At 36.3% G+C, this 15958-nt stretch overlaps 1 protein-coding gene across 3 annotated transcripts in view; it reads left to right on the top strand.

Moving 5' to 3' along the window:
• Nucleotides 1–15958, top strand: part of VAV3 (vav guanine nucleotide exchange factor 3) — a 425211-nt gene that overhangs the window by 366443 nt on the left and 42810 nt on the right. For all 3 annotated transcript variants that reach the window (XM_040232183.1, XM_040232185.1, XM_040232184.1), the window contains one exon: nucleotides 5373–5438. In XM_040232183.1, the coding sequence (XP_040088117.1) occupies nucleotides 5373–5438 (66 nt within the window). The remainder of the gene's footprint in view (nucleotides 1–5372; nucleotides 5439–15958) is intronic.

Here is a 15958-nt window from a genome sequence, read left to right on the forward strand (position 1 = left end):
CCAAAAGCCTTTCTTTACATCTGTGTCTCTTTTGCTGTCTCAGGTATAGGGTCGTCATTACCATCTTTCTAAATTCCTTATATATTCATTCATTTACTGTATTTTTTTTTTCTGACTTACTTCACTCTATAAATAGGCTCCAGTCTCATCCACCTCATTAGAACTGATTCACTGCATTCTTTGTAATAGCTGAGTAATATCCCATGGAAAATAAATGCAAAAAAGCAAAATGGCTGTCTGGGAAGGCCTTACAAATAGCTGTGAAAAGAAGAGAAGAGAAAAGCAAAGGAGAAAAGGAAAGATATAAGCATCTGAATGCAGAGTACCAAAGAATAGCAAGGATAGATAAGAAAGCCTTCCTCAGATATCAATGCAAAGATAGAAGAAGACAACAGAATGGGAAAGACTAGAGATCTCTTCAAGAAAATTAGAGATACCAAGGGAACATTTCAAGCAAAGATGGGCTCGATAAAGGATAGAAATGGTATGGACATAACAGAAGCAGAAGATATTAAGAAGAGAAGTACAAAAAAGATCAAGACCAAGATAATCACAATGGTGTGATCCCTCACCTAGAGCCAGACATCCTAGACTGTAAAGTCAAGTGGGACTTAGAAAGCATCACTACAGGTGGATTCATGTCAATGTATGGCAAAACCAATACAGTATTGTAAAGTAAAAAAATAAAAAAAATTAAAAAAAGAAAGCATGACTACTAACAACACTACTGGAGGTGATGGAATTCCAGTTGAGCTATTTCAAATCCTGAAAGATGATGCTGTGAAAGTGCTGCACTCAATATGCCAGCACATTTGGAAAACTCAGAAGTGGCCACAGGACTGGAAAAGGTCAGTTTTCATTCCAATCCCTAAGAAAGGCAATGCCAAAAAATGCTCAAACTACTGCAAAACTGTACTCATCTCACTAGTAAAGTAATGCTCAAAATTCTCCAAGCCAGGCTTCAGCAATACGTGAATCGTGAACTTCCAGATGTTCAAGCTGGTTTTGGAAAAGGCAGAGGAAGCAGAGATCAAATTGCCAACATCTGCTGGATCATGAAAAAAGCAAGAGAGTTCCAGAAAAACATCTATTTCTGCTTTATTGGCTATGCCAAAGCCTTTGACTGTGTGGATCACAATAAACTGTGTGGATCACAATAAACTGTGGAAAATTCTTCAAGAGAGGGGAATACCAGACCACCTGACCTGCCTCTTGAGAAACCTGTATGCAGGTCAGAAAGCAACCATTAGAACTGGACATGGAACAACAGACTGGTTCCAAATAGGAAAAGGAGTACGTCAAGGCTGTATATTGTCACCCTGCTTATTTAACTTATATGCAGAGTATATCATGAGAAACACTGGGCTGGAAGAAGCACAAGCAGGAATCAAGATTGCCGGGAGAAATATCAATAACCTTAGATATGCAGATGACGCCACCCTTATGGCAGAAAGTGAAGCGGAAATAAAAAGCCCCTTGATGAAAGTGAAAGAGGAGAGTGAAAAAGTTGGCTTAAAGCTCAACTTTCAGAAAACTATGATCATGGCATCTGGTCCCATCACTTCATGGGAAATAGATGGGGAAACAGTGTCAGACTTCATTTTGGGGGGCTCCAAAATCACTGCAGATGGTGACTGCAGCCATGAAATTAAAAGACACTTACTCCTTCAAAGGAAAGTTATGACCAACCTAGATAGCACATTCAAAAGCAGAGAATTCCTTTGACAACAAAGGTCCGTCTATTCAAGGCTATGGTTTTTCCAGTGGTCATGTATCGATGTGAGAGTTGGACTGTGAAGAAAACTGAGCTCTGAAGAATTGATGCATTTGAACTGTGGTGTTGGAGAAGACTCTTGAGAGTCCCTTGGACTGCAAGGAGATCCAACCAGTCCATTCGAAAGGAGATCAGTCCTGGGTGTTCTTTGGAGAAACTGATGCTAAAGCTGAAATTCCAATACTTTGGCCACCTCATGTGAAGAGTTGACTCATTGGAAAAGACCTTGATACTGGGAGGGATTGGGGGCAGGAGGAGAAGGGGACGAGAGAGGATGAGATGGCTGGATGGCATCACCAACTGGATGGACATGAGTTTGAGTGAACTCCGGAAGTTGGTGATGGACAGGGAGGCCTGGCGTCCTGCAGTTCATGGTGTCACAAAGAGTCGGACACGACTGAGCGACTGAACTGAACTGAATATTCCATTGTGTATATGTACCACAGCTTTCTTATCCATTCATCTGCTGATGGACGTCTAGATTGCTTCCATGTCCTGGCTATTGTAAACAGTGCTGCGATGAATATTGGGGTGCACGTGTCTCTTTCAATTCTGGTTTCCTTGGTGTGTATGCCAGCAGTGGGATTGCTGGGCCATATGCCAGTTCTATTTCCAGTTTTTTAAGGAATCTCCACACTGTTCTCCATAGTGGCTGTACTAGTTTGCATTCCCACCAACAGTGTAAGAGGGTTCCCTTTTCTCTGCACCCTCTCCAGCATTTATTGCTTGTAGACTTTCGGATCGCAGCCATTCTGACCGACGTGAGATGGCACCTCATTGTGGTTTTGATTTGCATTTCTCTGATAATGAGTGATGATGAGCATCTTTCCATGTGTTTGTTAGCCATCTATATGTCTTCTTTGGACAACTGTTTAGTTCTTTGGCCCATTTTTTGATTGGGTCGCTTATTTTTCTGGAATTGAGCTGCATGAGCTGCTTTTATATTTTTGAGATTAATTCTTTGTCAGTTGCTTCATTTGCTGTTATTTTCTGCCATTCTCAAGGCTGTCTTTTCACCATACTTATAGTTTCCTTCATTGTGCAAAAGCTTTTAAGTTTAATTAGGTCCCATTTGTTTATTTTTACTTTTATTTCCATTATTCTGGGAGGTGGGTCATAGAGTTTTGTGCTATGATTTATGTCAGAGAGTGTTTTGCCTATGTTTTCCTCTAGGAGTTTTATAGTTTCTGGTCTTATATTTAGATCTTTAACCATTTTTAGTTTATTTTTGTGTATGATGTTAGAAAGTGTTCTAGTTTCATTCTTTTACAAGTGGTTGATCACTTTTCCCAGCACCACGTGTGAAAGAGATTGTCTTTTCTCTGTTGTATATTCTTGCCTCCTTTGTCAAAGATAAGGTCTCCATAGGCACGTGGATTTATCTCTGGGCTTTCTATTTTGTTCCATTGATCTATGTTTCTGTCTTTGTGCCAGTACCATACTGTCTAGATGACTGTTGCTTTGTAGTATAGCCTGAAGTCAGGTAGGTTGATTCCTCCAGTTCCATTCTTCTTTCTCAAGATTGCTTTGGCTATTTGAGTCTTTTTTGTATTTCCATACAAATTGTGAAATTATTTGTTCTAGTTCTTTGAAAAACACTGTTGGTAGCAATGGCACCCCACTCCAGTACTCTTGCCTGGAAAGTCCCATGGATGGAGGAGCCTGGTAGGCTACAGTCCATGGAGTCACTAAGAGTTGGACACGACTGAGCGACTTCCCTTTCACTTTTCACTTTCATGCATTGGAGAAGGAAATGGCAACTCACTCCAGTGTTCTTGCCTGGAGAATCCCAGGGATGGGGGAGCTTGGTGGGCTGCCATCTATGGGGTCACACAGAGTCGGACAAGACTGAATTGAGTTAGCAGCAGCAGCTTGATAGGGATTGCATTGAATCTATAGATTGCTTTGGGTAGTGTACTCATTTTCACTATATTGATTCTTCTGATCTATGAACATGGTATATTTCTCCATCTATTTGTGTCATCTTTGATTTTTTTCATCAGTGTTTTATAGTTTTCTATATATAGGTCTTTTGTTTCTTTAGGTAGATTTATTCCTAAATTTTATTTTTTTCATTGCAATGGTGAATGGAAGTGTTTCCTTAATTTCTGTTTTCTCATTGTTAGTGTATAGGAATGCAAGGAATTTCTGTGTGTTAATTGTATATCCTGCAACTTTACTATATTCATTGATTAGCTCTAGTAATTTTATGGTGGAGTCTTTACAGTTTTCTATGTAGAAGATCATGTCATCTGCAAACAGAGTTTTACTTCTTCTTTTCCAATCTGGACTCCTTTTATTCTTTTTCTTCTCTGATTGCTGTGGCTAAAACTGCCAAAGCTACATTGAATAGTAGTGGTGAGAGTGAGCACCCATGTCTTGTTCCTGACTTTAGGGGAAATGCTTTCAGTTTTTCACCATTGAGGGTAATGTTTGCTGTGGGTTTATCATGTATGGCTTTTATTATGTTGAGGTATGTCCCTTCTGTGCCTGCTTTCTGGAGGGTTTCTATCATAAATGGATGTTGAATTTTGTCAAAGGCTTTTTCTGCATCTATTGAGATAATCATATGGTTTTTATCTTTCAATTTGTTAATGTGGTGTATCACATTGATTGATTTGCAAATATTGAAGAATCCTTGCATCCCTGGGTAAAGTCCACTTGGTCATGATGTATGATCTTTTTAATATGTTGTTGCATTCTGTTTGCTAGAATTTTGTTAAGGATTTTTGCATCTATGTTCATCAGTGATATTGGCCTGTAGGGTTTGTGTGTGTGTGTGTGTGTGTCGCATCTTTGGTTTTGGTACTAGGGTGATGGTGGCCTCATAGAATGAGTTTGGAACTTTACCTTCCTCTGCAATTTTCTCGAAGAGTTTGTGTAGGCTAGGTGTTAGCTCTTCTCTAAATTTTTGGTGGAATTCGGCTATGAGGCCATCTGGTCCGGGGCTTTGGTTTGCTGGAAGATTTCTGATTACAGTTTCGATTTTCATGCTTGTGATGGGTCTGTTAAGATTTTCTATTTCTCCCTGGTTCAGTTTTGTAAATTTTTCTAAGAATTTTTCCATTTCTTCCAAGTTGTCCATTTTATTGGCATATAGTTGCTGATAGTAGTGTCTTATGAGCCTTTGTATTTCTGTGTTGTCTGTTGTGATTTCTCCATTTTCATTTCTAATTTTGTTGATTTGATTCTTCTCCCTTTGTTTCTTGATGAGTCTGGCTAATGGTTTGTCTATTTTATTTATCTCCTCAAAGAACCAGCTTTTAGCTTTGTTGATTTTGGCTATGGTCTCCTTTGTTTCTTTTGCATTTATTTCTGCCCTAATTTTTATGATTTCTTTCCTTCTACTAACCCTGGGGTGCTTCATTTCTTCTTTTTCTAGTTGCTTGAGGTGTGTAGTTAGGTTATTAGTTTTAACAATTTAAAAACCTTTCTGCTTATGTTTCCCTTCCTGAGCTATAGTAAGTTAATGTTAGGATTGGGTACAATGTGGAAGTAATTCTGAAGGTTCTGACCAATAGCATCATGTATCTACCATTACACGATTATCATTATGGTAAATTTGTTCTCAACATTGGCATTTTTTTTTCTAATTTAGGGTAGAAATTTAACATCTGGAGAGGTTGGATTTTTTCCAAGTGATGCTGTCAAGCCTTGCCCATGTGTAAGTATGAGTATTTTATTTCTTTCTACTTTATTTTTTGATGCTGTAGTTAATTATGCAAGAATGTATAAAGAATATTGGTCTGGTCCCTAATTAACTTATATTTTCTTATTAATAATATTACATACCAAAATCATGACTCCATTATCAGAAAACATTTTTAAATGTTAATGGAATATATGAAAGAGGAACTTTTTACTTATTCTGTTTGTTTGAACAAAATTGAAAATTTTACCAGATTTTAGAAGGAATAAACTAAAGCTACCTATCAGATATATTGTACTAATTTCCCTTTTCCCTCTGAGGTAGGGATTAAAAGTGAAAGTCGCTCAGTCATGTACAGGTCTTTGCAACCACCATAGATTACACAGTCTATGTAATTCTCCAGGCCAGAATACTGGAATCTTACTGACCCAGGAATTGAACCAGGGTCTCCTGCATTGCAGGTGGACTCTACCAACTGAACTATCAGGGAAGCCAAGGTGAGGATCTAATCTATTTCCAGTCACTTTGAGTTACAGAGATAGTGCACTTCAACTAGTGTGTTTGAAAGCATGCTAGAAAGCATGAAAGTCCACAGATTCTCCAAATATCTTACTAGTATACATTTTTCTGTGCTTTAGTTTGTCATAACTGTTTATTTAGTGTCATAATGATATTTTCTAAAAACATCAAACACATTAGGCAAATACAAGAAGAGTGAATATTATTATGGATGAATATCACATAAAATGTACTCCCTAATGCTTCATGAAATTTATAAATTTCCGTTTAGCATAATATTTAATCATCAGAATTTGATGTTTAGATTTTTATAGAAACTTTAAGTTCTTAGCTCTAAGTAAATGAAATTTTTTTCTTGATACTAATATAATGCAGTTAATGGTTTGGAGAGAATAAAAATCTTGAACTATCTTGCTTGCCAAATTTTGGTCCTTCTGAGATTTCTAAATGGAACATTCTTTTTAATATTAATTAATAATGGGAATATCTGCCATCCTTGACCTCAGATGTAATCTGAAGAATAATTTATTCCACTCATTCAAGATTAATTAAATTTCAAAAGCAAAATGAATATAAAAAAAGCTCTTGCTATTTCTGTGGGCTCTATGATCCAATTTCATATATTATTTAGCCTGTTATATCTTGAAAAAAATCACTGAAGCTTGATACCATTCATTTTATTAGATAAGCAAAAATGATTGTTTAGCCAGTTTTCTGTCATTTATACGAACATCATTAAGGCTTCTTATGCTTAAAGAAATGATATTTATATGTAGGCATGTAGTGGAAAATTAAGATTTGTAAACCTAAAGGCATCAACTGGGTTTCCCTGATAGCTCAGTTGGTAAAGAATATGCCCGCAATGTGGGAGACCTGGGTTTGATCCCTGGGTTGGGAAGATCCCCTGGAAAAAGGTCAAGGCAACCCACTCCATTATTCTTGCCAGGAGAATCCCCATGGACAGAACCCTGATGGGCTACAGTCCATGGGGTTGCAAAAAGTCAGACACAACTGAGCAACTAAGCACAGCAAAGACATCAAGTCAAAACTACTAAGCATTTCATGTCCCACATACTGTTTACCTTCCACAGCTCCTTCAATATAGCATAGAATGAGCATTTGAAGTTTTATTTTAGGAATAGTCTAGCACAGAGTAGGTATTTAACATAATTTTTGTTGTATGAATGAGCAAAGGAGTGAAAAAAACAACAAAAAAAGGCCCTAACTAAATGTAGGCGGTTATCAGTGGCAGATACTAATTGAATCAGCTTGTAGGATCATAGTGAATGGTATTTGGTGAACTGGTTACTGGAAAAAGAAATATGCTTAGGATTTTAAGCTGATAAAGAGTTGTAGGAACACATAATTATGAGTTGGATTCCCAACTAAATATAATTGTTTTTATAGCTTAAAATTAATAGCTATTAAAATTTTACTGCTTTACTTAGTGAAATTGTAGATTCATGTGTTTGTTGTAGGTTAAATTAAGGTAAATATTTAGAAGGAGGGAAAACACAGGAAGAACATAAAAGAGACAGGTTTATTATTTCTGCCAGTATGGTACTTGGAGACAAAGCCTGGAGCTGCAGCACATCGTAGACTTGGGTATCTCTGTGAATTCCAGAGCCTTCAGTGGGTGAATGAGAAGAAAACTATCTTACAGAAGATGGTATGCCTATCTTTGCTTGGGCCTTGATTAGAAAGAAAAAGCAAGCATTTGGTTGGAAAGGAAAAAAAAATTTTCTCTCCCCTAAGAATTTTTATATTTAGGCCTTTAATCCATTTTGAGTTTCTCTTTGTGTGTCATGTTAGGAAGTGTTCTAATTTCATTCTTTTACATGTGGCTGTGCAGTTTTCCCATCACCACTTATTGAAGAGACTATCTTTTCTCCATTGTATATTCTTGCCTCCTTTGTCAAAGACAAGGTGCACATAGGTGCATGGATTTATCTCTGGGCTTTCTATCTTGTTTTATTGGTCTATATTTCTGCTTTTGTGCCAGTACCATACTGTCCTCTAAAGAATTCTTAACTTTAAATCCAAAGACCACATATGTGAGGGGTTGGAAGTCATACTACCTTTGTGACCGAAATAATTCTAAGCTAGAAACAGTAGAGTATACATATTTATTGATAATTACCTTAAACATAAATGGATTAAATATTCCAACCATAAGATGGAGACTGGCTGAATGGATACAAAAACAAAACCCATATACATGCTGTCTTTAAAATACTCACTTCAGATCTAGGGACACATACAGACTGAAATTAAGGGGATGGAAATATTTATTCCATACAAATGGGAATCAAAAGAAAACTGGAGTAGCTATACTCATCAAACAAAATATGGCTTTAAAAAAAAACTATTATAAGAGCAAAGAAGGACACAGTGATCAAGGATCAATCCAAGAAGATATAACAATTGTAAATATACATGCACCCAGGATAGGAGGATGTAAATATATGAGGCAAATGCTAACAGCCATAAAAGGGGAAACTAACAGTAACTCATTAATAGTGGGGGGACTTAACACCCCACTTTCATCAATGGAAAGATCATCCAGACAGAAAATCAATAAGGAAGCACAAGCCTTAAATGACACATTCAACCAAGGGACTTAATTGATACTTATAGAGCATTCCATCTAAAAGCATCAGGATATACATTCTTCTTAAGTGCACATGGAACATTCTCCATATTAATAACATGCTGGGCCACACGGAGAGCCTAGGTAAGTTTAAGAAAACTGAAATCATATCAAGCGTCTTTTCTGATCACAGCACTGTGAGATAAGAAATAATTTACCAGGCGAAAACAACTATAAAAAACACAACACTTGAAAGCTAAACAATATGCTAGTAAACAACCATTGGATCGCTGAAGAAATTAAAGAGGAAATAAAAATATACAGTGACAAACAAAAATGAAAGCATGATGTTCAAAATATATGGGATGAAGCAAAAGCAGTCCTAAGACAAAAGTTTATAGCAATACAATCTTACTTCAGGAAACAAGAAAAATCTCTAACAACCTAATCTTATACCTAGAGCATCTAGGAAAAGAAGAAAAAACAAAACTCAAAGTTTCCTTTTAGAATGAAAAAATCATAAATATCAGAGATGAAGAAACAATAGAAAAGATCAGTGAAACTAAAACCTTGCTCTTTAGAAAGATAAACAAAATTAATAAACCTCTAGCCAGACTCAGCAAGAAAAATGGGGAAGGGCTCAAATCAATAAAATTTAAAATGTAAAAGGAGAAGTTACAACAGACAGCATAGAAATACAAAGGATCATAAAAGACTATTACCAACAATGAAATGCCAACAAAATGGACAACCAAGAAGAAATGGGCAAATCCTTAGGAAGGTACAATCTCCTCAGACTGAACCAGGAAGAAAGAGAAAATATGGACAGACAAATCACAAGTACTGAAATTGAAACTGTGATTTAAAAACAAAAACTCCCAGTAAACAAAAGGCCAGGAACAGATGGCTTCACAGGCAAATCCTATGAAACATTTAGAGAAGAGTTAATACCTATCCTTCTGAAACCCTTCCAAAAATTGCAGAGGGAGGAATACTCCCAAATTCATTCTATGAAGCTACCATCACCCTGATAAAGTTAGACAAAAATGCCTCAAAAAGAGGCAATGTCACTAATGAACACAGACATAAAATCCCTCAACAAAATACTAGCAAACTGACTCCAATAACACATTAGAAGGATCATATGGCATGATCAAGTGGGATTAATCCCAGAAATGCAAGGATTTTTAAATATCCACAAATCAGTGTGATGGACTATATCAACAAATTGAATAAAAACCATATGATCATCTCAATAGATGCATAAAAAGCCTTTGAAAAAGTCAATACCCATTTATGATAGAAATTTTCCAGAAAGTGGTCACTGATGGAATATATCTCAACATAATAAAGGCCGTATATGATAAACCTGCAGCTAGCATCATACTCAGTGGGGAAAAACTGAAAGCATTTCCTCCAAGATCAGGAATAAGGCAAGGATACCCCATTTTTGCCACTTTTATTCAACAAAGTTTTGGAAATCCTAACCACAGCAGTCAGAAAAAGAAAAGAAATAAAAGGAGTACTAATTGGGAAAGAAGTAAAATTGTCACTATTTGCAGTTGACATGATATTGTATGTAAAAAATACTAATGATGCTACCAGAAGACTGCTAGAGCTCATCAGTGAATTTGGTAAAGTTGCAGGATACAAAATTAATACACAGAAATCTATTGCATTTCTATACACTAATAACAAAAGAATAGAGAAATTAAAGAAACGGTTCCATTTACCACTGCATCAAAAAGAATAAAATACTCTGGAAGAAACGTATCTAAGGAGGCAAAAACCTATACTGCAAAAACTATAAGACCTGATGAAAGAAATCAAAGATGACACAACAGATGGAAAGAAATACCATGTTCTTAGACTGAAATAATCAATATTGTTAAAATGACTATACTACTCAAGGCAAACTACAGATTCAGTGCAATCCCTATCAAATTACCAATGGCATTTTTCATATAATTGGGACAAAAAAAAATTGGGACCCTGAATAGCTAAAGCAATCTTGTGAAAGAAAAAGAGTCAGAGGAATCAGGCTGCCTGACTCCAGACTATTTACTATAAAGCTACAGAAATCAGAACAGCTTGGTACTAGCACAAAGACAAAATTATAGATTACTGTAACAGGACATAAATTCCAGAGATAACCCTACTCAGCTATGGTCACCTGTTCTATGACAAAGGAAACCAGAATATTCTGTGGTGAGGAGAAAGTCTCTTCAATAAGTGGTTCTGGGAAAACTGGAAAGCTACATGTAAAAGAATGAAATTAGAATATTCTCTAAACTATATATAAAAATAAATCAAAATGGGTTAAAACTCAAATGTAAGACTGAATACTATAAAACTCTTAGTGGAAAACATAGGCAGAATACTCCTTAGCACAAACCACAGCAATAACTTTTTTGATCCTCTTAGAGTAATGGAAATAGAAACAAAAATAAGCAAATGGAACCTAATTAAACTCAAAAGCATCTGTGCAGCAAAGGAAATCTTTTAAAAAAAAATGAGAAGATAACCCACAGAATGGGAGAAAATATTTGCAAATGATTTGACTGACAAAGGATTAATCTCCAAAATTTACAAATAGTTCATGCAGCTCAATATCAAACAACAACCTAATCTATCAATAAGCAGAAGATCTAGTATTCATTTCTGCAAAGAAGACATATAGATGGCCCAAAGACACAGCATCACTATTAGAGAAATGCAAATCAAAGATGCTCAACATCACTAATTATTAAGAAGAATGCAATCAAAAATATTATACAATGAGATATCACCTCACACCAGTAAGAATGGCCATCCTCAAAGTCTACAAATAATAAATGCTGGAGAGGGTGTGGAGAAAAAGGGAACCCTCCTACACTGTTGGTATTGTTGCAGCCACTATGGAAAACAGTTTGGAGGTTCCTTAAAAAACTAAAAATGGAGTTACCATACCAAGCAATCCCACTCCTGGGCATATATCCAGAGAAAATCATGGTTCAAAAAGATACATGCATCCCAATGTTCATTGCAGCACTGTTTGCAAGAGCCAGAACATGGAAACAACCAAACTGTCCACTGACAGGGGAATGGACAAAGAAGATGTGGCACATATATGCAATGGAATATTGCTTAGTCATTAAAAAGAATGTAATAATGCTATTTACAGCAACATGGATCAGCCTGAAGATTATCATACTAAGTCAGACACAAAGACAAATGTCAGTGATATTGCTTATATGTAGACTCTAAGGGGGAAAAAAAAAGAGAATTTAGTTACAAAACAGGAACAGACTCACAGAATTAGAAAACAAACTTATGTTTACCAGGGGAAAGGGTGGGATGGGGAGGTATAATTGGGGAGTTTGGGATTGATATATACACACAGTTACTTTTAAAATAAATAAGCAACAGGATTTGATTATATAGCACAGGGAACTCTGCTCAATACTCAAAACAACCTAAATGGGAAAACAACTTTAAAAAGAATAGATGCATGTATAACTGAATCACTTTGCTGTATACATGAAACTAATACAATATTGTTAATCAACAATACTCAAATATAAAATAAAAATTTAAAAGAAACATAAGATGATTCCACATTGACTTGTACTCTCAATGCATGTACCCATCTCTCTAGATTGGTACCTCAAAGAATTTCTACAGATAAAGTTACAGGGATTATAAATTCACAATCTGGAATCATTACATTTATAAGGAAATAAACCCATCTTAAGGAAAAGTCAACAAAACAATAACATGTGGAATTATATTCATAAGGATAGCAGATAATTCAATTATCAGATACTAAGTTCAAAACTGTATATTTAATATGGTTGAAGAAATTAAGAGGGGAATAAAAGTCTGAGAGGATATTTAATGTTTGGGCATATTTCAAAAGAATCAAGTACAGTAATTGAAATGAGAACCTTAATGGAAATATTACAAAATTTATTAGACTCAGTTGGGTAGAAAATTAGAAGAAAAATCTGAAGAAATTTCTCAGTGAACAATCCAGAAAGATTAAGATATGGAGAATGTAAGATAATGGAGTGATAAAGTTCAAATGCATCTTATTGAAACAATATAGATAATTGTGGGAAAGCAATGTTCAAATAATGGCTGAGAATTTTCCAGAATTTATGATAAAGCTAATCTTAATAGTCAAGAAGTGTATATTAAAGTTAATGGATACCTAGGTACATTTTAGTGAAACTTCAGAACATCAAACACAAAATGAAAATATTAAAACCAACCTGAGATAAAACTATAAAGGGTTGATGATTAGACATAGCAAACAACAGTAAGAGCTTCCGGTTCTGGCAACTCCTATTGGATCAATCCTCCCATAGAAAATAACTACAAACTCTGTAGTCTCATACATGTATATATGTCTGTGTGTGTATGTATATATGCACCATGCAGGGTGGTTAAAATTCAGATATAATAGAAACCGCACAGTATTACTGCTTTAAAGTGGCAGAATGTAGAGTTTGAAGTAAACACAAGCTGGAAAGGGAGATAGGAAATCTTAGGATAGGAATGACAGAGGTTGCAGTTGGGGTTCAAACAAATTAACTGCCTACTTTAAGAAATATGACACTTTTTGTAAGAGCATAACTGAATTCAGAGCCTCTACAACATTATCATTCTAATTGTCCAAGATACTAAATAATGAGTATAGAAACAAACAGGAAAATATGAACCACACTCAGCAGAAAAGGCAATTAAGGATAACAACCCTCAGATGTCCCAAATGATGGAACCTGCCGGAAAGGATTTTTTAAATAACTATTATAATTGTGCTCAAGGGAAAAAAAGGAAAATAGAGTTGGCTCTAGAAACGTGCAGAGGTTAGGGCCCTGACCCTCCAAGCAGTGGAAAATCTATGTATAACATATAGTCAGCCCTCTGTATCTACACTTCCTCCATATCTGTGGTTCCACCTTCATGGATTCAACCAAATGCAAATCGTGTAGTATGGTAGTATTTACTATTGGAAAAAATGCACAAATAAGTGGACCCCTGCAGTTTAATTTTGTCCAAGGGTTAACTATATGTTTATAATGAATGGACAGGAAACCTCAGCAAACAGGAACTATAAAGAAACAAATGGAAATTTTATACAGTGAGATTTCAAGATTTGAAACAGTAAGAATAATATGTTCAAAGTTTTGAAGAAAATTAGAAATCTAATCTATCTAGAAAACTGTCTTTCTTCAATAAAGATGAAATAATGACATCTCTAGCCTAACAAACACATTAAGTTCACTTCTGTCTCATCTAGCTTTTATAAGATGTACTTAGGAAGAAGTGTGTAGCTTATATATAAATTCACATGCATGCAGTATTCCCAATAAAACTTTTAAAAAATTCTATATCTGTAGCAGAAGTTTAACAATGGAAACAGCCTATGATGAAGGCAGAAAAAGGCACTGGGGAAAACCTATTAAAGGAAATTATTTATAGCTTTATATGTGAGATATTCATCCAAAGGCCCAAAATATACATGAAAGAAAGGGGGAAGGCTCATGTGAGATGAAAAAGGACAGGATTCTACTCTGATGAAGGGGATCATAGCTGAGAACACATAGCTGGCTCATCAGACATCAGAATGTACTCACCGTAGAAAAAATAAGATCCAGAAGGACACATCAGGATTGAAGAGCATCAGATACCCATTCTGCTTTAGAATTTTATGTTACCCTAAATTTGTATGGATCCTTCACAGCCAAGAGAATCCACAGCCAAAATATGTTGAAGCTATTTACCTCCTTCCTCCCTCCTCTTTTTCTCTTTTTGTTGTTGTTCCCAGAAAGACATATTGTGTTAAGAATAAACATACATTTAAAAAATACAAAGAGGTAGAGGGAAGGAGGAAAAAAGAAAATTTTCCCCATCAGATTTTAGAGGCCATCTATATCTTATCAAAACAGAAACAAAGATTGATTTCTATTTGTGAAAATAAAATTGTATAAGAAAATATTTACAGGATTTGAATGATGTCATTTACTTTCAATATTATTTGCCATATATCAGGATCTTTCATGGTAGTGAAGCTTAAAAAGTAATCCATCAGTTCAGTTCAGTCACTCAGTCGTGTCCGACTGCGACCCCATGAATCACAGCACACCAGGCCTCCCTGTCCATCACTAACTCCCAGAGTTTACCCAAACACATGTCCATTGAGTCGGTGATGCTATCCAGCCATCTCATCCTCTGTCATCCACTTCTCCTCCTGCCCCCAATCCCTCCCAGCATCAGAGTCTTCCAACGAGTCAACTCTTCACATGAGGTGGCCAAAATACTGGAGTTTCAGCTCTAGCATCAGTCCTTCCAAAGAACACCCAGGACTGATCTCCTTTAGAATGGACTGGCTGGATCTCCTTGCAGTCCAAGGGACTCTCAAGGATCTTCTCCAACACCACAGTTCAAAAGCATCAGTTCTTCAGCGCTTAGCTTTCTTCACAGTCCAACTCTCACATCCACACATGACCACTGGAAAAACCATAGCCTTGACTAGACAGACCTTTGTTGGCAAAGGAATGTCTCTGCTTTTGAATATGCTATCTAGGTTGGTCATAACTTTCCTTCCAAGGAGTAAGCATCTTTTAATTTCATGGCTACAATCACCATCTGTTTTGGGGAGCCCAAAAACATAAAGTCTGACACTGTTTCCACTGTTTCCCCATCTATTTCCCATGAAGTGATGGGACCAGATGCCATGATCTTTGTTTTCTGAATGTTGAGCTTTAAGCCAACTTTTTCACTCTCCACTTTCACTTTCATCAAGAGGCTTTTTAGCTCCTCTTCACTTTCTGCCACAAGGGTGGTGTCATCTGCATATCTGAGGTGATTGATATTTCTCCCAGCAATCTTGATTCCAGCTTGTGCTTCTTCCAGCCCAGTGTTTCTCATGATGTACTCTGCATGTAAGTTAAATAAGCAGGGTGACAATATACACCTTTTCCTATTTGGACCAGTCTGTTTTTCCATGTCCAGTTCTAACTGTTGCTTCCTGACCTGCCTATAGGTTTCTCAAGAGGCAAGTCAGGTGGTCTGGTATTCCCATCTCTTGAAGAATTTTCCACAGTTTATTGTGATCCACACAGTCAAAGGCTTTGGCATAGTCAATAAAGCAGAAACAGATGTTTTTCTGGAACTCTCTTGCTTTTTCGATGATACAGCAGATATTGACAATTCAATCTCTGGTTCCTCTGCCTTTTCTAAAACCAGCTTGAACATCTGGAAGTTCACAGTTCACGTACTGCTGAAGCCTGGCTTGGAGAATTGTGAGCATTGCTAGCGTGTGAGATGAGTGCAATTGTGCCATAGTTTGAGCATTCTTTGGCATTGCCTTTCTTTGGGATTGGAATGAAAACTGACCTTTTCCAGTCCTGTGGCCAGTGCTGATTTTTCCAGATTTGCT

Source organism: Oryx dammah, unplaced genomic scaffold (assembly GCF_014754425.2).
Source record: "Oryx dammah isolate SB20612 unplaced genomic scaffold, SCBI_Odam_1.1 HiC_scaffold_28, whole genome shotgun sequence".
Lineage (NCBI taxonomy): Eukaryota > Metazoa > Chordata > Mammalia > Artiodactyla > Bovidae > Oryx > Oryx dammah.